A 23,999-nucleotide genomic window follows, 5' to 3' on the forward strand; every position below is an offset into this window, starting at 1 on the left:
AAAACAAAAAAACCCAGCAACATCTTTGCATTTATACATTTATACCAATGTAAAGCAACATATTTAATGCAGTAATGTTCCTGGGAGGTAAACACCTTGTGAGTTCTACAAAATTTAGTTTCAGGGAGACCGTTTAAAACTTAAAAACAAAGCTGAGGTTTCTGCAGAACACAAATGGACGTTTCTCAACTAAAGAGCACAAACTGTAATTGCATAAGGGATTAGAGTTAGAGTACATGGTCAGTGGTTCCAGCCAGCTACATCTAACCACTGAGAATCGTCTCAGGGGTGTCGGACTCCAGGCCTCGAGGGCCGGTGTCCTGCAGGTTTTAGATCTCACCCTGGGTCAACACACCTGAATCAAATGATTAGTTCATTACCAGGCCTCTGGAGAACTTCAAGACATGTTGAGGAGGTGATTTAGCCATTTAAATCAGCTGTATTGGATCAAGGACACATCTAAAACCCGCAGGACACCGGCCCTTGAGGCCTGGAGTTCGACACGTGGTCTACAGCAGGGGTGGGCACCGAGGGCCGGTGTCCCTGCAGGTTTTACATGTGTCCTTAAACCAACACAGCTGATTTAAATGGCTAAATTATCTCCTCAACATGTCCTGATGTTCTCCAGAGGCCTGGTAACGAACTAATCATGTGATTCAGGTGTGTTGACCCAAGGTGAGATCTAAAACCTGCAGGGACACCGGCCCTCGGGGCCTGGAATTGCCCACCCCGGTCTACAGTGTGTTCTGCAGGCGCGTGTATGGCGAGGTGGAAGCAGAAGTGGGCAGGGCTTAATCTTTTAAGGCGGGGTTACAGTCCTGAGTGTTGTTGATTGTTCGACTATACGCTCACTTTTTAATCTATATATTGTTATGTTTTAGATTTTTTTAAATATTAACCCGACAATGCGGGTCTGCTAATAGTAAGTCAATGATTTTATAAATGACCGGCTTGTATTTTCCAAGTATTTCCAGAGTGTGGTGGAAACTTGAAAAGGTTAGACATATAAGTAAGAGTTCTGATAAATTTAGGAGGAAATGTGGCTAAATAAAGTCTCCCATTTTAAACACTGAACCAGAAAATGTTGCAGTGTTGACATAAAAAAAAAATGGATAGCAGTATCAGATTACAGCCTCAGTCTTCGTGTTTACAAACTTTCTCAAAGCTTGAAAACTTCAATCTCACAAAAGATGTAAAAAAAAAAAAAAAAAACACAAAGAAGGAAAAAGCTTAAACGTTTTCTTTTCCCACTTCATCGTTCATACGGTCAGCCAGTTTATCAGCTGCTGTAGAAGGTGCATCTTTAAACCTCCCAGTCTCAAAAACACATCAAACTACTAATTTCTACTTCATGCCAAAAATTAAAAAGTTGAATATAATGTAAAAAAACAAAACAAAAACACATAATTAAATACTAATATATACAGTGGTTTTTAAAACTTGGTTGTTGTGCTGCTGCACGTTAGAAATGTGCATGATTATAACCACATAAAAAATTTTAATCATATAACTGTGTGTAAACATAAATACTAATATTCATAAGTTCATCTTTAGTGTTGATCAGAGCACAGTAACAGCGGCAGAGAAACAGGAACTACAAATCTCCATTTAGAAAATTGTTGCACAAAAAGTGTCAACAAATAAAACAAAACAAACAAAAAAAGTAAAAATGCATGAAAAGCTGAAATATGGAGACGTGAGGTTTCCGTAGGACATCAGCTACCACAGCATCATCATCATCATCAGCCCATCAAATAAAACAAATCCTTCAGAGAACTTAAGACATGAAACAGTTTGTTTTAGTCCCTAAAGAAACCAATCAAAAGCCAAACATCTGAGACAATGAACACGAGAAACTTCAGTTACACTCTAGCTAGTTGTTGTTTTTATAAGTTGCTTATATCTTTATACAGTGTCTGTTCAAAACAACCGTCATCTAAAGGCGCTTTTTATTGTAAGTTACATACTACATTATTAGAGAGAGAACTGCAACAATCACCTATAAGGAGTACTTGGTGACAACAGGGAGAATGAACTCCTTTTTAACAGGAAGAGACCTCCAGCTGAACCAGGATTAGGGTTGGGCTGCATTTAGTGTGACTGGGTGGAGGGTGGAGCAAAAGGGAAGAGAAAAAAGATGGACACAGAGACTACAAACAACAAAGAGAGAGAAGTAGAAGAGCTCAGTGCATCATGGGAAGTGCAGCCTGAACCTATAGCAGCATAAAAGGAGGGTCACCTCATCCAACCATAAGTAAAAGCTTTATTACAAAGAAAATTTTAGAAGTGGACAGTTCAGTTCAGGGTGTCTGTCTCCTGAATCCAAACTGGGAGCTAATTCTTTAGCCCGATAGCTGAATTCTTCAGCTCTCATTCTACAAAACTTTTACTACGAGGTCTTTAAGGTATGATGGCACCTGATCATTCTGGGCTTTCTATGTAAGGATGAAGAGTTAAAAAATACATTCTGGATTTAACAGGGAGCCCATGAAGTTGAGCTAATTTGGGAGAAATATGCTCTCTCTTTTTAGTCCCCTTAATCCTCTTACTGTTGCGTGGTGATCACTTGGGATCAACTGAAGGCTTTTCAGGGAGCTCTTAAGACATTACCACTGGAACATGTAAGGTCTGGCTATCAAGAAGCATTTTTATGTCCCGTGTCACTATTTGTGGTCAGTTTTCTGTAATGACTCACACAGATTATGTAAATTAATTTAAGTTTCTCATGTTCTGTCTCGTACTGTTTGCTCTTGATTGCTTTCTGTTTATTATGTTCATTCTGCCCTTCAGTAGGCACTCGCTGGTTAAACGTTACTAGTTTTGCTCTTGCCCTTGGCTCCGCCTCCTGGGCTGCTTTTACTCTCCGACTTCCTGCCAGATGAGTTCTGCATGGTGGACACTTTAACCGCAGAACCCGACTGACCACCACTGTTGTTGTTATTATGGTTTGAGTTTCCGCTCAGTGTCTCCATGATGGAGCGGAACGTCCCGAAAGGCCGCTTGCTTTCAGAACTTCCTGTTGGAGTCCTCTCCTTCCCTTGATGCACTTTTGTTGGCTCTCCCTCCTGACTGGAGCTCTTGTGCACCTGCTCATCGAATGTAACCCTCAGTTTGAGGTTCTGGGAGGTCTTCCTGCGAGACGAGGGAGACTTCAGAGCACTCTTGGGGCTGGTTGCGACTTTCTGGCCGTTGGTGGCATCCTGGTCCCCTGGAATGTCTGGGGTTTTGCCATCTGTGGCCTCAGGGTCACTGGAGGTGGGGGACGGGTTGTAGCCAATGCTATCTACTGACTTTGATCCACTGAGAGAAAATGCCAGCTTCCTCTCAACTGTGGAAGATGATGATGAGGGGAGGTGCTTTTTCATCATTAGTTGGAGGTGGTTTGACACCGGCTCCTCCTCTGTGATTGGCAAGTGGGATGGCCTATCAGGTCGTAGTGTGTTTGAGGGTGGAGCTCCCTGATTCTTGCCCTCTTCTGGTGGATAACCATCTGAATCAGATTCGCTTAAGGAACGCTGCATGATCTGTTTGAGTCTTGCTAGTTTGAGCTCTCTCCTCTCCACCAGCCCAATTCTGCGGCCCCCAGGAGCCCCAGGGCCTTCTCTGCTCAGACCACCCGCAGGAGGCAGTCTCTCTCTAGGACAGAGTGTCTCAGACATGTCCTTCCCCAGGAGCTGCCGCAGCACGGAGTCTGGACCCACCCCACCCTGACGAACCAACCAGTGACCGTCCCCAGGAGTCCCCTCAGCAGTCAACATCATCTCTTGCCACGCCTCCACAGAGGGTTGATGGGAGCTGCAGCGCAGACAGGGAGACAGAGATCATGCTCCATGTTAATTTTTTTTCTTTTCTTTTTTCCCCATGTGAACTTACTACTACTACTACCACCATTTCCTTGAATAAACATTAATCAATACTTGTTTTGCTACCAAAGTAACAGATGAACTTTAACACTGTCTGTACAAATACTGATTGTGTATTTAAGACACATTTGAAACTGTAAAACACATTTTTGAAAAGCTGAGACATTGCGTTGCATTTTTTATACAATATATACATAATGTGAGAGTAGTTTGCCAAGTGTGGCCAAACATGCACATGAAAAATAATATTCTAACTGATTAGTATCTCTACCTTTGGTTGGCGATGAAAGCAGTGTTAAACTGCCTAGTCAACTACTTATTCACATTCCTAGTATATACACACCATTCAACAGTATAACACAGCCTTTTTATTTAAGCAGGTTGTTGCTCAGCTGTTACCTGCTAGATCTGCTGGAATCATTAGCAAAGATTTCTGCTGTGGTTTATTTGGCATGACCTAAGGCTCGCGTCTATGTTTTTCAAGTTATTGTGGTCCCTCACCAAGCTCTAATAAACAGACATACTAAGAAAACTGCTGCTGTGTCACTTTACCAGCTCTGACTCATAAAGCAGATCTTAGCTTCCACATCTTGACTTCTTTTATTAGATGATTAACTTTCATCTGTATGGCTTTTACACACCGAGCGCGCGCGTGTGTGTGTGTGTGTGTGTGTGTGTGTTAGGATAAGCCTGTTACCTGGGTGATCTAGACGGTGTCCCCTCTGCCTTGTTGGGCTCCATCAGTCTCTGCAGCTGTTTCTGTAAAGCCATTCTCTCTGACGCCTGTCTACATGACAGACATGCAACACATATAACAGATCTAACACTGAGACACCTCCTGTGTTCTCCAAGAACACTGAAGTCTGAATACTGACTGTTTCAAAACAAACATACATAAAGATTTCATGATGCATATAATTCATAAAAGATATCCCACAGAGACGCAAATAGCTCTTTTCTACTAGTACCCACTCATCTTGGCTCAGCTTGACTTGGCTCGGTTTTTAGGGTTTTCCATTAGATAGCAGTACCGGGTATCAGGTACTTTTTTAGTACTTGCTCAGCTGGGGTTCGATGTGAGCTGAGTCTATGTGAAAATGTGATGTCAACAGACAGCATGCCACCGATTAACCAGTCAATGATGAGTCATGAGAGAAAAATCCAAACCGCCATTTTTAAAAATTGTCCTCCACTGGACATCGAGGCACTGGATCTGTGTCGTATACAGATGATGTCACAGAACTTTCAGAGGTGTTGCTAAACCAACCCCATGTACATCAGGTGGTACTCAAATGTATTCAAAAATGACCAAAACCGAGTTGAGTGAGTCGAGCCGAGCTCAGCAGGTACTAGTGGAAAAGAGGGATGAGGTCATATCAGGTTTTCTGCAGGGCACAAGAAGTTTAACTTGGGATGGTTTAGATCCTTGGAGACGTCACTGAAATTTCAATAATTATATTGAATATACAGCCAATAAAAAAAAAAAAAAAAAATCACAGGCCCTGAATAGTTTCAAGGCCTCCAGCATCTCTGAAGTGAATAAGAAGTTAAAAAAAAATGGACGGCTGGATCTTTTCCAAAGAATTATTATTAATGACCACCAGTGTTTATGAAGTTCTCATCTCATAATGTGATAAACTGAACACTTTGGGGTTATGACACATTTGAGACTCAGATAACAGGATGATAATACTACAATTCTAAACTATGCAAAAACACATCAACTTACTCATTGAGCTGCTTGGTGAGCTTAACAACCTGTGAGGCCAGCGACATGCAGGTTTCCACTACAACCAGGTAGCGCGCGCAAGTGGTGTGTCCCTGCCGCTCGGCACTCTGGGAAGGCCGCTCCCCCTGCTGGTTCTGGAATGTCACATTGGAGCCGTACTCCACCAGAGTCTGGATAAACAAACACAAACCTTTCACAGTTCTGAGCTCTAGCCCTCAAATTTCAGACGTTTCAAAGAAGCAGCTATCTCATTTAAACCATATCACCAGTTATCAGTATTTTGATTGTCAGCCTGGGCTAGCCAGCAGGAAGCAGACAAGACTAATAATATCCGCCCTTCCTTCAGCAGGGTGTGCCACCTACAGAGAAAATACCCCTCAGCCTCTATTGTAGGAAAATTAGCGAAAAGTGTAAAACCTAATTCTTGTAATAAATCAGTGTTGTGTCAGGTTAAGTACGAGAAAAAGGAACTAACCAGAATGTTGCAGCAAGCATTTAACCTTTTACTCTACAGAAGCGTGATGGACGGTGATAAAGTGATAAATCTCAGAGCAAAGAAACAATATTTAGGAACAGGACAAAAAGGTTCAAGATAGTTGAACTTTTAGAAAACCCCATGAAGGACACATCACCAGAGAAACAGATGAATGAAGACAAAGCATTAGCTGCTCTGAGACAATAAACAATATGATACTAGTCAGGTATAGACCATTTTGTGTATTGTATGTGTAATGTGTCATTAAAGTCTTTTATTTTAGTTTTTTATGCTAAATTACATTTCTTGTGTCAATGGTGCATATGTGTGTGCACATGTGTGCATAAATTGAGGCACATCTGTATATACATATACATACATATATATGAGCTTCTCTTCCACAGCTAACTAAGTAAATAAGTAAATGACTCTCTGACCCTGCGCTTTTTTGGCCCACAGCTAGTGGCATGAACCAACTCTCCACCTGCCGCAGGTTGAGGTTAGAGCTCAAGTCATTCAGTCCACACAGATTCTGACAGCAGGCGGACTAACAGCAGAACCGACTGTATACTGTATTTATGGGAGCAAAATATCCAGCGATGTAAATCTTGAAGCTATATCACAGACTTAAACATCAGGTTACCTGTATACAGCTGAGGTGACCATACTGAGCTGCTATGTGGACTGCAGTGTTTCCGTTCTGGTCGACTTCATCCAGAGAGATAGCCTGTTCCTGCATGAACTGAAGCAACCACAGCAACACCTTCTCCTGAAGGGAGAGATGACATATCCATTAAAACAATATAACTGAATGTTCATCGTCTTATTGGATCGGTGAAATGAGTTAGAGTAACTATGATAATGTGTCATTATTTGTTAATGATAGTTAAACTTTATTAGGAGAATTTATTGCTGCTTTTAACAGTTCATGCGATTCAAGCATTTCATTTTAGCCTTTACACTAAAATATCAACACCAAAAGCATGCCAGGTTAAGTTATTAAGATGCTCGTCCCTTGCACAGTGGCTTTACGCTACTCCTATTTCATAGGATGGGTTAAATAAAGTGAATGAATTTTCCTACTGGAAATAATAAAAGATAACTTTAAAATAACACATAAATTAAACTTAGACTAAATAACCAGACAAACAAATTCCCCACGTGTGGGACTAATAAAGGTTATCTTATCTTAAACAATCTGATTTGTTTATTGACTGCTGTGCCACAAAGTTGGAAATCACAGATGTCACAAGCAAATTATAAATTACCGATACATCCAACTACTGACTTGTAGGGATGAAAACACTCAATGCGTAATGTGGAAAAAATAAAATCGACTGCTCTCATCACCTGCATGTGTGTGTTTATGTGTGTGTGTGTGTGTGTGTGTGTGTGTGTGTGTCTTACCTGTCCATATCGGGCCGCGTAGTGGATCAAACTGGGATGTTCTCTGGTGCAGCTCAGCTCAGCAATGGCCTCTGTCTCACTTACCATCCACCTCACGCACTCCAGATGACCGTTCTACGACAAACACACACTCGTGTTTCAATCACTTCAAACCACATCAGCCGGTGCATGTCCAAATTGTAAGGTCTAATGTGACCAGATCAGTATTTAGCCAGCCAGCTTCTTTGAAAAAAAAAAAAACAACTAACGAGTGTTCTTCATGCAGGCAACAACTTCACCTAAAATAAACAAGTTTTTCTAGGAGTAAGAACGGGGCTGGCACAATTTATTTCTTATAATGTGTTACAGTGAGAAAAGACAGCTTCCTAAAATGTCACAACATGATTCTTGTGATATTTTCCAGAGAGGAACCATTACCTTCCTAACTATGCACTTATTTGGGTCTTTAGATCCAAACTGTTATGTACTACTGATATGTGGCCTAAAAAGTAGCCAAGTTCCCACAATGAGTCAGTGAAAAGATTTATGCCCCTGCAACGTGAGTAATATGACTACATTCATTTAACATACTTCAGCGAGGACCAGGTGGCTGGAAATCTGTCATCCTGTTAATCTAACTGTATAAACAACAGTCTTGTTAATAACAGCCAATCAGGAATCAGCAAACAGCTGCAGAGCTTGTCTCCAGATAACACACTTCCCTTCTGGCAGCCAATCAAGAGCCTAGTTTCCACTACAGGGCTGCCAAAGCAGGACCTGCTCATATTTGCGGCATTTAACTTCTTTCTTTCTAACATCCTGCGGCTGCCAATAGAGCTGGAGTAAACGTTTACCTAATTTTATCAAAAACCTCCATCTTATTATTACAGTATGACCTCACTGACCAGCTGTCAGCTACCAATCAAATGTCTGCATGCCCTTGTTAGCTTACAGATGTTTTTTTCTGCTTTCAGTAGGACTAATATTTTGACCTGCAGGTAAGAACAGTGGGAATTTGAAGACTTAAAGGGTATAGGGGCACATTACATTCACATCAAGCAGGGTAGATACATAGCTAATATAAGGCTGAAGCTGCATAAACACATTTTTTTACACGTTTGTTGGGCTTTACCTGACAAACAAGATACTGCAGTTAATGTGTGTAACATTCATGATGACACCGCTGAATGCCAACACTGCTGGGTGACCCTGAACACCCCACACAGTGGGGTCCCAGTACTCTGGCTTGATGTAATGCAAAGTTGTCTTTTCAATGCCATTAAAGCAGAATCTCTGCCAGCACTTGAATACAAACATGTTACTTTGGAGACATACACCCAGTCTAACACTGAAGTTCACCTTGACCCCCAGACCAGCGGGGGTGAGCTGCTGGTTGTTGCGCTCATTGAGACAATCCTCCCCCATCAAAGATGTGAGATGCTGCAGACAGTCGGCATGGCCCTGAGAGGCTGAGATGTGGAGCAGGTTGTTTCCATCCTCGTCTCTGATTAGCTCCAGATTATCAGCTGCCAGGTGAGGCTGCACAAGGAGGACAAAGAGGAGAAAACACAGAGGTTGTGAAGTATAAAGACCAAGGGGGTGATGAGGAGAAGGATAACAAAATATGATGAAATACGCACCAGCAATGAGATCTGTCCTTCTCTAACGATGTTAATGATGTTCTGGTTCTTCTTGGTTTCCTCGTCTACTTCCCCTCCTGCTCCGCCACTCCCTCCAAACCCCCTTGACCCACCTCCCACTCCTCCTGATGCAGGAGCCCAGGATTTGGAGCTGTCCTGCCTGCTCACGCTGCACCCTGGCAGAGGGAACATTAGGCTCGGGCCCCCTGGAGGGTCCACACCTGCTCTCTGGCTCTGAGAGTCTGGATAGACCCGCGCAGACAGCAGTTTGTCTGAAAATCATGTCATGTCTTTATATGTATATATATGTTAGCACAGAAGAACAGAACAGAGGACAGTACACTTGTTTAATACCTGCATCAGAGAAAGAAGAGAGAGAGGAGGAGCAGCTAAGGAGGCCAGAAGACATCTCTGGCTGGTAACCTCCTCCTCCACCTGGGGATCGGTGGAGGTGGTGGAGGTCTGGATCCATTGATTTGGACTTCCTCAGGTCAGACCACTTCACTGGTGACAGAACGCAATACTGCAGGAAACACCAGGTGAGCTTTTAGTTCAAGTGAGAAAATTACAGTTACAGTTATATTGCAGTCTGCAGAGGGTCCCAGTGCTGTGGAAGACATCATGCCTCGTCCCTGTACCAAAGACGCCACCTCCCAGTGGCCCCCAGGATTACAGGCCTGTGGCACTGGCCTGTCATATCATGAAGACCCTGGAAAGACTCATCCTGGACCAGCTCCGACCCATAGTCAGACCACATCAGGATCCCCTTCAATTTGCTTACCAGCCCCGACTCGGAGCTGAGGACACCATCATCTACCTGCTCAATCGTGTCTACACCCATCTGGACCAGCAGGCGAGCACTGCAGGGGTCATGTTTTTGACTTTTCCAGTGCATTCAACACCACCAGGCCGACCCTCCTGGGTGATAAGCTAGGTTGATGCTTCTCTGTGTCCTGGATTGTTGATTACCTGACAGGAAGACCACAATATGTGGGTCTTCCACATTGTGACAAGGTAATCAGCAACACAGGGGCACCACAAGGGACCGTCCTCTCCCCCTTCCTCTTCACCCTCTACACCACAGACTTCAGCCACTGCACAGAGACCTGCCATATTCAGAAGTTTTCTGGTGACTGCGGTGGTTGGATGCATCAGCAGGGGTGATGAGACAGAGTACCGGGCTGTGGTCGACTCCTTTGTCACGTGGTGTGAGCAGAATCATCTGCAGCTCAACGTGGCAAAGACCAAGGAATTGATCGTGGATTTTAGGAAGACCACGAAACGCTTGACCCCATGGATTGAAACAGGGGTCAACGTGGACATTGTGGAGGACTATAAATACCTTGGAGTACACATAGACAATAAACTGGACTGGGTTAAAAACACTACAGCACTTTACAGGAATGGCCAGAGTGGTCTCTAATTTCTGAGGCGGCTGAGGTCCTTCAACATCGGTCGGGCAATGCTCAGGATTTTCTGTGAGTCTGCTGTGGCCAGTGCAATCCTCTATGCTGTTGCATGCTGGGGCAGCAGGTTGAGAGTTGCTGAGGCCAACAGACTCAATAAACTGATCCGCAAGGTCAGTAATGTTGTGGGTATGGAGCTGGACTCTCTTAAAGTGGTTTCAGGAGGCGAATGTTGTCCAAGATAAAGCCAATGTTGGATAACACCTCCCACCCACTCCATGACATGCTGGCTAGCCACAGGAACACGTTCAGTGAGAGACTGAGATTACCGAAAAGCACCACTGAATGACACAGGAAATCATTCCTGCCTGTGGCCATCTCGCTGTACAACTCCTCCATCTAACACACTGTAAACACTGCAATAGTTACATCTTTTTGCACACGCTCTTTTCTTACTCGGTAATGTTGCTGTCGATTTTCTTGATATTTATTTATAATCACCTTTGTAGTCACATTTGAATATATTGTGCTATTCCTTATATCTTAACATACTGTATTGTTAAATAGTGTAGTCTGTTTTTGTTAATGTTACTGTAGAGGAGCAACCGTAACCCACATCATTTCCCTAGGGATTAATAAAATATTCTGATTCTGATTCTACTTGTATACATTTCTCTGCTACTGATAAACATCAGTGGTTCAAATATTGTGCCCTTTTCTGCATATTATTACTCCACTGTGTACTTTAAATATTAAATAAGATGGTTATTGAAGATGAAAAAACAAAAAAAAACTTTCTGTTTTACATTAAAAGATAACTTTAGCTTCATCCACATTAGCTTCACTTTTCAGAAGTGGAAGTTATATTTATTTGTTTATGTATATGTTTAAGTCTGGACAGAGGCACTGTGATCTGTAAATACATACACAAATATGAAGCATAAAAGATGCTGGCTGACTCACCTGCGTCTGTGAGCTACTACTGCTGCCCAGGCTCAGAGGCTCATTGTGGGTTAAAGCGGAGTTCTTCAGCCCTCCTCCCCGGTTCCTCTCCAGCGTGCCTCCACCCATGTTGCTCCCCGTCACTGACCGCTTGTCGTGGGGAACACGGGGCAGCGTGGACATCTGCTGACTGGACTTGATATAAGGCACATCCAGGATCTCATCCATGTCCAGGTCATAGTGCTCCAATTCCCCAAACAAAGCCTGGGGGTTGTTGCTCCCTCCAACAACACCAACACTGCTGCCCAGGCTCTTAGCCTTTCCTCCCTGCCCGTCAGAGGAGGCATTAGTCTGTTTATCAGGGTCATCCTTACTACTCTCAGCTGGCTCCCCCAGAACCAGCCCCTGACCTTGGACTTTACCATCGGTCTCTGCGTCAGTGGTTTCTGGTTGGTGCTTAAGAGGTGAGACCCTCTTCACCGGCCGGAACTTACTGTGAACCTCAGCAATCCCTGTGGGTTTGATTCCCCCACCGCTGTGGGAGGACACACCGCGGCTCCAATTGATGGCTGGAGCTGCAGGAGGACAGGATGATCAGAGATGTGATCTAAACTATTTCCAGCCAAACTGTAATTATATTATTGTTAAGTTACCTGGCCTCTCCTCTGCCTGACCATCGCTTCTCCTGGACAGCTCAGGGATGCTCTTCAGAGACGTGACAGAATACTGTAGGAGGATGAGGAAAGATTAAAAAAAAAAAGAGAGAGAAAATTGTACGCAGCAGTCCAGCAGCTGTGCAAAGAAGTTATATTTAGATATTAGCCAATTACTTTAAGTACTGACAGACTGTAACTTGAAGCAGTTACAGCTGTGTAATTTCAAACTCCTTCCTACACAGACCTAAAGCCAAGAAAATCTGTCCAAATCTTTCCGTCATGAAAGTTAACGATATAAAAAAATGCACTGACCAAATGCGACCAAGAACTGAGAGCAACCTCACTAAAACCTCTGCACGATGCTACAGTCAAGGCCACCTGTATCATCTCAGCAATCCAAAATTGATAAAATGCTATGGGCTGGCTAATTCATTTGATTTTATTTTCCTATTTTCAGATAGATAAAACAGGTCCTGCCCCTTACCCTTAGGATTAGGGTGTATGGCTGATTTATAATGTAACTTAGAGGAAAGTGCATCCCTGCTCCATGCCTTTGCCACTACCCTAAAAGCCCACATCCTGTGGAACCTGTGCAATGATCACTAACAGCTGTCTGCAGCTGCCTTTGTCTCAGCATCTCTGACTTTAACCTGATCTGTTTTCTGTGGTGTGTCAGTTGGTTATCAGCTTCAGCACCTCATCACTTTTTATCTGAGGTTACTGCCTGAGTCTGCTGCTGGCACCATCTGCACAGACATGGTCTGGTTATATGTGGACAATCCAGGTCCAAATGAGCCTCTAATGTATTTACTAGCACATCATATGTCAATTAACACTCTCACTGGTAGTCTCTTGAGTTGCTCACCTGAAAATCTATTGTGTTCTTGCCCATTTCATGTTGTCATTGGTCATTTCACCCGCAGCTGTTTGAAGTTGCCAAATATCATTCACTTTTTACAGTCTCTCAATGACACGTCCCTGCAAATTGCTTCCAGTGTGCATGTAACTTAACTCTCTACTGAACAACTCCTCTATTTGTCTTTCATTTTAAGTGTTTTTTTTAAGTTCCTGCAAAAGTACACATTTTTTATGAAGTTCACTGAATGGGGATGATTTTAAGTCAATCAACAGTCATGCTAATCATTGATCAAAATAATATTTTTTTTAATGAACTGAGCAACCATAAATATGCGTATTGCAAAGTTAGCATTATTTACATAGCTGTGTGTAAACTGAAGGGTGGTAGTAAATATCATGTTTTTGAGCTCCGGAGAGACTATATGTAATTAAGAACAGCAATTATACGCTTTGACTGGTAGGGCAAGAGTGTGTGCTCATGGGGTTTACACAATGTTTTGTCATTAGGTGATTTTCTGGGGGGAAAAAGTAATTAAAGGGATATGCAAAGTTCTAAATCTAGTAAAACAGATGTCAGCTCAAGTGGAGATTATGGATAGTTCCACAAATATTCAAATTCAAAAACTGAAAATAAAATCCTTACGCAAAGACTGAACTGCTTTATATTCTGTTAGCTGCGTACAACCCCATCAAACTTTACTGGTGATGAAGATGCAGCTGGTAGTTGTGCCCCTGTGGGCAGCTTGTCATGTCATACTCACCACTGAATCATCAGAGAAGTCGATCTCATCCAGGTCGAGGTATTCAGGAGCCTCCATCTTCACACCACATCATCAGCCTCACAACCAGCTGCAGACAAAAAGGCAAGATGTCAATGTGTGACTGTAAAACCACTAACAAAGCAACAGGGTATCACTAATGGTTTCCCTCTGCTCATCAGCATCAACATTCAAAGTCAATAGACAGTTTTGTGTTTCTGTGTTTGATGAATTAGATGTTTGACCTGTTGTTTTTGGTTTAGCCGAGCCAATTAAAAAAGTCCTGTTTTCAAATTTATGGGAACAATTTAAAAAAAAAAGGAGACTTGGGTTTTACTGGTAGTTATTCTTCCCACCACGTTTCTTGGGGGGGAGGGGTTGCATTTCATACAAATCAGGACAATAAAAGCCACAACCTTCTTTGCCTATGTTTTTTATTTAGCAGCATTTAAATCATAAAACAAAAAAAAAAAAAAAAAAAAAAAACGTCTGGGAATTACTGTTGCAGTGATATGATCAGCAGGGATAAAACACAGGAAGTAGCTGCAGGAAACAGTTTGGCTGAAAGTGCGCGTTAAAGTGCTTTTTGATGATCTTTTTCTAACTGATATGACAAATTTCTGCACAAAGTCAAAGAACAAATAACAAAGTCACTTCTATTTTAAGGAGAATTTTGTCTTTCACCCACCAAGAAAGGGCTAAAAGGGATTATTTGAAGCAAATCAAATCCTCTTCGACTGGGTAATGCCGCACATTTAAAACTGCCTAAAGCCCTAACTGTCAACTGCACAATCTGACTGAGCGGTTGTGATCAAAGGCAACAAACAGCGGGATAATCAGGACTAATCACAGAGCAGCGTGACTTGTACCATGAGCACGCAACCTCAACAAACACAAGAGCAAGAAGCTCCCTGGCAACAAAAGCCAAACTCTGAAACAAGAAACAGAAAAAAAAAAAAAAAAAAAAAAAATCAGTCAAATCTGAAAGTTTTCACTATTTTTTTGTACAATAACTTTAGGCTATCTAATGAAGCCATGCAAAATTTTACTCCCGCATTAGGAAACCTTTCCGCTTTACATGCATGGCCTCTGAGTACATAGGAATTCATTTTTAAAATGCCTAAATTTTCCAACATTTTTGTGTCCTCTTAACATCATAGTAGATAGAGGATAACCACATGAAAATTTCAGGGATGATAAACACATGTAAGCTGCATGCCTTCATTCATTGCTATGTAAAGTGTGATACAAACTGCAAATGAGACCATTCACCTTCAAAACAAAAGTTGGACTTGGCTGCAGACGTAGGGCACAACTTTTACTCTGAAGCCGAACCTTCCAAGTTCCCAGGCTGCATTGCACGCATTTTCAAGTTTTACTACTATCTGGAAAGTAAATGGGGAGTGTTTCCAGACCAGTTGGCATCTTTCACGCAAATTAGAGGCAACCACAGCAATCTGTTAGTGACCAAACCTTACCAAACCTTGACCTCACAAGGAGGCTTTTGGTGCGGCGCCCTCTTTCCAACCAATATCACCTGATGACTACATGAAACCTCCAGTAACCACTCACAACCTGTGGTTACCAGGGGATCACTGACTAATCATTGGGCCTGCATGAATGTGGCTGATTGGGGCAAGTAACTGATTTCACAGCAACTTCTAGCAACCACTCTGGAACTGGTCATGGGGTTGTCAACTGGTCTCTAGGCCGGTGTGACTGAGGGCTAAGATGGCTTATGAGGTTTCCAACTATTACTTTTGTTCTTTAATCAATTTACACACTAACCCTATAAAAGTCTCCAGAGCCCACAGGGATGTTTCCAAATTACTTATTTTGTCAGAGGGAGAGAGAATGTGAAAACACATATTGAACAGATTCCATTTACATGACAGCACAGAAAAACTCAACAATCACATCGGCACTGTTTCTAGTTAAGATCCTGACAGACTGCAAGGAAAGAGAAGACACGTCATCAGCTCATGTCATTCATCAGTGCCATTCTCTTTCTTTGAAAATCCGGCCAAATAGAGAACAAGCTCTGACCATGAAGCTGGTATGGTTTGTAAAAAAAAAATATTGTTCACCAATGCTGTAACCGCCAGTGTTTTCTGTGTCATTTCCTGTTGTATTCCAGCTGGTAGGATTAAGTAACCAGGGAGTAACATGGTTATGGCTTAAATCAGATCGTGTTTACATATCTTTTTTGAGTTCAGAGCTCATAACAACAATCAGATCAAAGATGAAACTGGCTTTGAAAGCTCTTCATAGAAACCAACCTCACACAGACTAGTTTCCAGTATTTAGTAAATTACTTTAAAGCTCTATTAGCATATTTTTATAATAACACTTGAGGCCATTTTAATTCTATGTTTCCCACTAGGGCTGTTCGATATAACGGATGACGATAGAAAAACGTCTATCATTTCATTTTACGCTATCGTTTGTTTCGTGGTGTCGCAAAATAAACTGTTTACGGCAATATTTTTTCATCGTTTTGATGGTCACTGTAGTGGCTATATTAATTTCTTAATTTCTCTCTCTCTCTTATAATTATTATAACCACACTACGGACGGACAAGCGCACGACAACGTTGTGGTTAGCAACAACGACGGTAACACCATCGCGTGTCCGCTTGTTTATTTTCCACATAAACCCTTCCCAATAAAGCTCAAGATCCTGTTGAGACTTTTCAAAATAAACTCAATCACGTGAAAGAGCAGATTATTTACGGATGAGAAGCAAAACAAGAGCCGCCAGGTGCTAAAAAATAAACCTTAGACTCAAACGTTAGAACAGGCTTTTCCCCGCAGCACGCCGTGTAATAAATACTCACAAAGAAAACGGTGGCCGTTACCACTTATGTCTAAAAATGTATAGTTTCATGCATCGGTTAAAACACTCGACTCCAGCTACATGACGCGCAGCTGGAAACACTTCCCGCAAGTCGAGCTGCCCGAGATTCACATATTTTACAGAAAATGTTACATTTTTGTGATTTATATCGTTATCGGACGGTAGATGTCTTAATATCGGGATATGAGATTTTGGTCATATCGCACAGCCCTATTTCCCACTTACAAAATAACTACCAAAAACTGCCAAAAAGTGAAAAATATACTTCTTAGAATTGAAAGTAAGATGTGCTGAAGAAAAGATGAGACATCAAAAGACAGACACATTATACAGTATAAGAAGGAGATTTCACTGAACACCCAGTGGCCCACTCCTTCACACAAATACCCAAACAGCAATAGCAAGTCAATGTTGCCATGTTGTGCGGCACATGTATACTGTTGAGGTTCAGTTTCAGCTGAGTGGGAGTGGGTGTATCTCTCTCAGTCGTTATTGTAAAGATGGAGGTAAATACACTTCTTGAAATGTTCCTTGGCTCATTATTGAGTTCAATGCAAATGTATTTATACAGCATCAACTGACAACAGCAGTCACCAAATTCCCCTTTATATCCCATGGTTCATGTTCACCTGAACCTTATATAGATTTTCTTAAAAAGTAAAGTTTTAAGCATAATTTTAAAGTAAAAAATACATTTTTTTTTTTTAACCCCAAGCTGGGAGCCGGTAATATTTAGCAGTATTGCACAGATGAAAGATGACAGTCCTATATGTGATTTCAGTATGCAAGTTAAAGAACATATGCTGGTCAAAAATGACTCTCATTACAACAGGAGGACGCAATAATGCCACCCAGAGTATCAGGTTAGACAGTATTTTGGAATTTTTTAGGGCCAAATAGAGTGACCTCAGTTTTGTTCGAGTTTTGAAGTCGAAAATTACAAGTCACACTGCCCTTTATGTCTCCAAGACATGCCTGTAGCTTCAGTAATGGATTTTCTCCCTGACTTAATAGTTAAAGAAAATCAGTTATTATCTGTATAGTAATAGAAATGTAACCATGTATAACTGCATTGCTCTCTGCACCACATGAAACCCTATAGAACTCATGACTCCATCTTTTGTATGACAGGAAAAAAACCCTCCAAGTTTACATAAATAAACTGGACAAATATGATTTAAAGCAGCACAGCAGATTTCTACCATCATCCTTCTCATCTGAAGCAGCATGCCATTTGATCAGTGCTTCATAACTTGCAAGTGGGACGGGTAGTTATTTTTCTTTACCTCATTCTCAAACTAAGTCAACATTTTTTGTGTTTGTTTATTTAATGGTCTTATTTGGCTATAGGTGGAATTTTATACACACAAGACCAATGAAATGTATGCACATTTAGAAAGAGGCTTCAAAACAATAGCTACAATAACTCCCAAATTGTTACAAAGGTGGCTGTCAAAAAAAGCGGCAAAATTTCTTTGTAGACTAAATTTGTGCTGATGTTAAAAAATATCTACAACCACAAATTAGAAATAAAAAATGAAAATTAAAAAAACTGATTGCCTGTTATCCCCATTATTTGCAAGAAATCTGCAGCTTAATCAGTGATGGAAGAATTAGTCATGAGAGGATCACAAGAACCTAAAATAACACCATGGCTACAGTGGAGTCAGACTGTGAGACCTCTCACGTCATCAGGTGGTGTACCTACAATAAGATCCAGATGTTCTGAGGGAACAGTTCATTTCTTTGGCTCTTTCTTTCGGGATCATGGTGCCTGTTGATGTGAGATCATTTACAACGATCTACATTTAGAACCAAACTGAAAAATCGTCAATTTTCTCACATATATAATAAGTTACTGTGTGCCGCTGTGCCATGCCTCGCCTTAAAGAAGCTTTAACCCCTACTCTACCACCGAACTTTCTCATCTTTGATTACTAACATTTTTTTCCTTGTACATTGCTTTCAGAGAAAAATATAGCAAGAAGTAATTTAAAATTCATATGGTCATTTTCAAGGCAATAATAGAAATGTGTCTGTTTCTTTGGCCACACATTAAGACTACGCTTAGAGATTTCTTTATGTTTTGAGAAGAACAAACGTCCAGTCATGGAAGTCCAAGATGTTCAGAAAGCAACACACTGTGGTGCGTCCGTGTAAGACTGGAGCTGTTTTCAGACTGCGTGGGAGTCAACGGGTCAAAATAAAAAAAACCTCTGATTGCAGCTTTGAGAAAGAGTCGAGCCTGCATATCCTTGATAACAACAGTTTAGGCTTCGAAACCCGACATCAAAAATAACATAGAACTTTTAAAGAAAAGAAAAGGAAGGAGGACAACGTCTGCTCACTCTGTTTATGTGAACAGCTGACGAGTCCAAATCCTTCCAGGCAGCAAGACACAAAAATAATCAGAGATGAAGCGTTGTTTTGGACGAAAGACAAGAAACAAGGATGGGAGATTATTCTTTCCTCAAAGTGTAATTAGAAATTTACTGCATGCTACTTCGCATTTCCCATGGAAATCAGTGAAACTAAAATCCACCTTCCATCATCTCAAAGTCTCCCTTATTTACATGTTCTGACTTGTTTGTTGAACTGGTGTAAAAATAGAAATGGAAGCAGTGATCTAACGACCACTGGGAGCGGGGAATGCACACAGCACCTCTAAAACCCTGAACTCATTGTGAGGTTGTTGGGTTCAAGCGCCGCTGTCAGCTGAGCCCTGCCAAACACAGGTTGCAAGATAAAGCTGTAAATCAGACAGAATCGAGACCCGGAGTTTCTTCAGAGCTCACCAAGTTAAATTTAAATGACAGCATACAGAACGACATTCAAAACCTGGATTACAATCATAATATCCAAAGTAAGTCCATGCAGTCGAAAACCCACATTGACAAAAGAAAGTGCAATGATAGCCACAGCATATAACAATAACTCCCATGACACAGCTGACTAAATGGATGCTACCTGGGGAGACGATGAGCAGTAGAAAATAAAAAATAGATGATAGATTACCCAATTAAGGAGGAACAGCTAATATCAGCACCCTATTTTTATTCTTGGACTAGGCATCATTCACGGTTCATTATTTATCTTTATCAGGGCATCCAGTTCATCTTCTCTCACTCAAACAAGCTGCTTAAACAAGCCATTTAGCGTCTGACCTAGAGTCTGTGGAAGGAGCCAGTTGAAATGGTTTGGACATGTGACCAGGATGCCTCTCAGAAAACCTCCTACAGTAAAGGGAGTGATCTCTCCGTACCAGCTCACCCTCAAAACGCACATTTCGTCAAGCTAGGAACACTTTGGTGTTTAACCAGTGCTCCGCTGGGACTGCTGTGGGACTTTCTGGTTACAGGAGCCATTCAGCTCCTCAACCAGTGTTTGCACCAGAGAAATAAATGCTACTTTCAAGTGCTCACTTATTCACAAGGGGTTTCCACGACAAGTAGCCTCGTATGTTTGATTTGACAGGTGGTTACTTTACCTATTCTGGCCTTAATATTAGCTGGAAGCAGTCTGATAGATAACAGTTATTTTTTCCAGTAAAAACTGAGATCCAGTAAAAACAAAGATCTGCAGATTTCACCACCTCAGAAAAGAAGATTGTCTGCACACTTTAAGTGTAACAAACCAAGACTTCTGCTCAGCAGCTGTATTTCACGTTGTACAAAAACAGCATTAAATACGTAATCAGATCAATGAAATCAGCTGGTTGCATTTAAACACAAAAGCTTTCAAATATGCAAATATCGAGAAAGATTCATTTGAAATACAGATTAACTCAAGATGTGCATGTAATTAGCGAAACATCACTACCGTGAGGTTTTTGTTTTGGTGAGTATCATTATAGAATTTATGTTGCAAAGACAAAAATGAGACAAAAGTCAAATTAACATCTGAGATCAGTGTTTATGTGATTCCTGCTTCATTTTCTTCTATACCCAAAAGGAATACTTCGCACTAGACAACAATTAATCCAATCAGAAAGCACTTCTTGCATACTTTAAATGAAAAAAGTACATGTAGTATGGTAACACTTTAAAAGCAGATAAAAGTAAAATGTATTTAAAAGGACAGTTAGTATGAAGCAGACTTAAAGACGCCAACAGAGCCCTATGCTTTCTGCTTTATAGATGACAACAAAGGATGGGAGGCGAGTGTGCGCCTATGATTCTTGCTGACAGCTTGTTTAATCCTCTGATACCTGCTCAAGCAGCAGGAGGCTAATCAGCTAAGCTAGCTAGCTAATCAGCATCTAAAGAAGCTAATATGGAAGCTAACAGGCTAGCCAGCCTGGCAGTTGGAAAATTGGGTCAAAGAGAAAGCTCAGGTAAAAGATAAGGCGGTCGGAATAAGGAGCCGTTAGCTCTCGGTTAACGGACAGTTTTCAGACACGGTACCTTTTGGAAGTCAGGCAGCCGAGGGGGGTTAGCAGGCTTGAGGAGCTGGTTGCTGCTAGTGGTAACGCTAGCTGGATGGTCGTTGGATCCAGCTGTTTTTTTCCCTTCTGTCGCCTCTCTGTCTTGAAAAGCACAAAGACTTTGACATATGGGCAGCACAAAGCGCCGGAAACAGGATGAGCGCTCACTCTGAGGAAATTTCCCAGGACCACGTAGTGTGGAGAAAAGAAAAACTTCACTTTCTTTTGGATTTTCAGGCTAAATAAAGCAAAATAAATAAATAAATCGTGTTTGTGTTTTCTTTTACTCGTACTGTTGTGCAGCGGGGTAGCTTATTCACTAAGGTGCAAGGCAAGAATAATACACATTTTCAAAAGAATTTGAAATAACATCTAAAAGATTTCATGGCATTGAAAATAATGTCAAACGTTTTTTTATTTATAAACAAGAGTTTACAAAAAGTGTTTTCCAGTAAACGTACAGTAGGTAGTAAAGTAGGTAAACGTATTAAGATCCCAAGTCCCCCCAAAAACACAAGAACAAAAGACAAAACCCACATAAACAACATGATTAAAATGAAAAGCACAGCGAAATTACCATAATAATAATGTTATCAATAAACAAAATAATAAGTTAAATAAGGGGGGAAAATCCTAGGATGACTGGGCTAGGTCAGGGTTTGAACAGAGTTTGCCTTTGAGTTTTAGGCAAAAGGGACTGAGTGAGAGAAACTGCTCAAAGCTGGAGTCAAAATAGTCAGAGGCTTTAATTCAGTGTTTCTCATGTAGAAACATAGAAATTGAAATTGAAGAAGGGGGGACGTGTTGTTGCTGTTTTTCTTTTCCTTTGGACCATTTTGAGGTCCAACAACTGCAATTTGAACAATCAAAGCTATGTATCTATGTAACTGAGAAAGAGTGGAGCTGGACAACCCGAGTCGATTTACATTAGCCGCGCTGAGAGGCTTTGATAACGGTTTAAAAGTCCTTTAGAAAATGCGAAAATAAAATTGTAGATAATATATCAAACAAATATTATTAATTGTTCTGACAAAGGTAATAATGAATCTTGAAGAATTGAACAAGAATTGAATTAATAAAGGTGGAGACGAATAATGTGCAGAAATGTGACCTTTATTGGATTTTTTGACCAGATGTGTCCATTTCTTTTCCTTTAATTTTTTCGAAGATTCAGAAAAATAAGAAAGCAAGAAAAGGACAATGATGAGTTAAAGTTAGCATTTACAGAAATGCAGAAACATCAAGTTCATACAACACACAGATTGTTCCCAATGCTCTTAAAATAACCATATTTTTCTTACCTTTGAAACCTGCCTATGTAAACACCGCTTTTACTTCTAAAAATTTCTGACTATTAATATCTAGTATCCTAATAATGAACTTATTTTAATAACCGGAGCTATTATTTAAAAAGTGGAGCACCGAGTCTGTGTTGGGTCTCTCGGTGTCTTTTTCCTTCTGGTAACTGAGGCGTTGTTTCAATAGACGATCTTTGATGAGGGCAGCAGCGCAGACGAAGGAAATGAAGTCCGTTATATGGATCCGTTATCCTTAGAATAAAGACCACACTGAAATCCTGAATGGGTTTTTCATTAAAATCGTAATTACATGATTATATAGAATCACGAAGGGCAGTTCTTATTGTTATGTTTCATTTCATGTTAAACTAATATTCTTAAATCTATATCTTTATTTTTTTTAACGTTTCCCTTGTCATGAATCTTAAGATTTGGCTGAAACAATGAAGATAAAAAAAAAAAAATAGCCTAAATATTTCAATTTTGCATAAACATTTAAAAGTGTTCTTCACCCTCTCCGAGCCTGAATAAGAGCCTTTTTCTGTTATCACTTTGAGCACAAATATTAATACAACTTCACAAATGGTCTGTCTGGCACGAAAAGTTAGATATATTAAAGAAAAATGTCCTTTTTACGCTAAATAGTGAGCGAAAGATAATTTATTTACCCGACCGCAATGATTTACAACAAACTTCCAAATTCAGTGGTTTCTTTGTCAGCAGCCTGGATCTGTCTTCTAAAATGAGCCATTTGACATCATATACACAGTTACATAACTTTTAGTCGCAGAAGCTACTCCACAGATGGGATATAAATGTTAGGTTGTGTTTCCGTGTTTCCATAATAAGAGCCTGTAAACCTCTGCTTTACTACACGAGGCATCAGCAGCTCATTTTAACCTCAACACTGACATCTAGTGTCGCAGGAAAGAAAGAAGGAAAGAAAGGAAAAAAAACTAGAAAATGCATTTTCTGAAGAAACTGCAGTGTGAATGCTGATAGCTGAATGTTTTGGGCTGAAATGAAATAATTGCTGAATGTTAAGTTAAAAATGTTAAATGAGCTGAAAAAGGCCGAATCATTCACTTGAAGGCTAAAGTGTAGAACTGTTAAAAATCTAAAGTGCACATAGAATTTTCCAAAGTTGGAAAGTAGCTGAACATCCATAAAATCTAAAAAAGCTGAGTAATGACAAATTAATTAAAAAATAACTTAGCATTCACACTAAATAGTACCATTATATATATATAAAATAATGAGTGATTATATTGTTTATTATTTGCTAAATTCTCTAATAAAGAAATAATCAATAGATTCTTTGTTTTTGTTTTCATTTAACAATAAAAAAAAACATTAATCATTAAAAATGAAGACCATCTACCCAGATAAATAAATAAATATTTGAAACAAGCTAAATATTGGACAGGTTGTGTGGGGTGTCAATGACATAATTTTAAGAACAAAAGGTTTTCCTCAGGTAAAGGCTTGGTGTGACAAGAATACCAAGTAAAAGCAGATTACAGATAATACTCAGATTACACTTTTATTAACCTTTATACCCGCTTCTTTCCAGTAGGTGGCAGTAATACTGTGCCACATAGTTTGTATTTCATCCTCCTCTCTTTAAGCTTTCTTTTTTTTCCACTTCTGTCCCCTTCACCTGTTAAACGTGAGTTCTTCCTTCCCACCATCACCAACGGCTTCTTCA

The 23,999-nt window shown here is 40.6% G+C and overlaps 1 protein-coding gene across 1 annotated transcript; it reads right to left on the reverse strand.

Moving 5' to 3' along the window:
* Positions 1-634: 634 nt before the first annotated feature.
* Positions 635-21,149, reverse strand: LOC116313598 (synuclein, alpha interacting protein). The gene is made up of 12 exons (XM_039620344.1): positions 20,974-21,149; positions 13,717-13,804; positions 12,095-12,167; positions 11,463-12,016; positions 9,448-9,616; positions 9,094-9,365; positions 8,813-8,992; positions 7,475-7,588; positions 6,711-6,836; positions 5,593-5,762; positions 4,561-4,650; positions 635-3,795 (listed from the first exon to the last, which is right to left on the reverse strand). Exons 2-12 carry the CDS (start codon positions 13,771-13,773, stop codon positions 2,805-2,807), a joined length of 2,796 nt encoding a protein of 931 aa, XP_039476278.1. The 5' UTR covers positions 13,774-13,804; positions 20,974-21,149; the 3' UTR covers positions 635-2,804.
* Positions 21,150-23,999: the final 2,850 nt, after the last annotated feature.

Source organism: Oreochromis aureus, linkage group 12, assembly GCF_013358895.1.
Source record: "Oreochromis aureus strain Israel breed Guangdong linkage group 12, ZZ_aureus, whole genome shotgun sequence".
In the NCBI taxonomy this organism is placed as follows: Eukaryota; Metazoa; Chordata; class Actinopteri; order Cichliformes; family Cichlidae; genus Oreochromis; species Oreochromis aureus.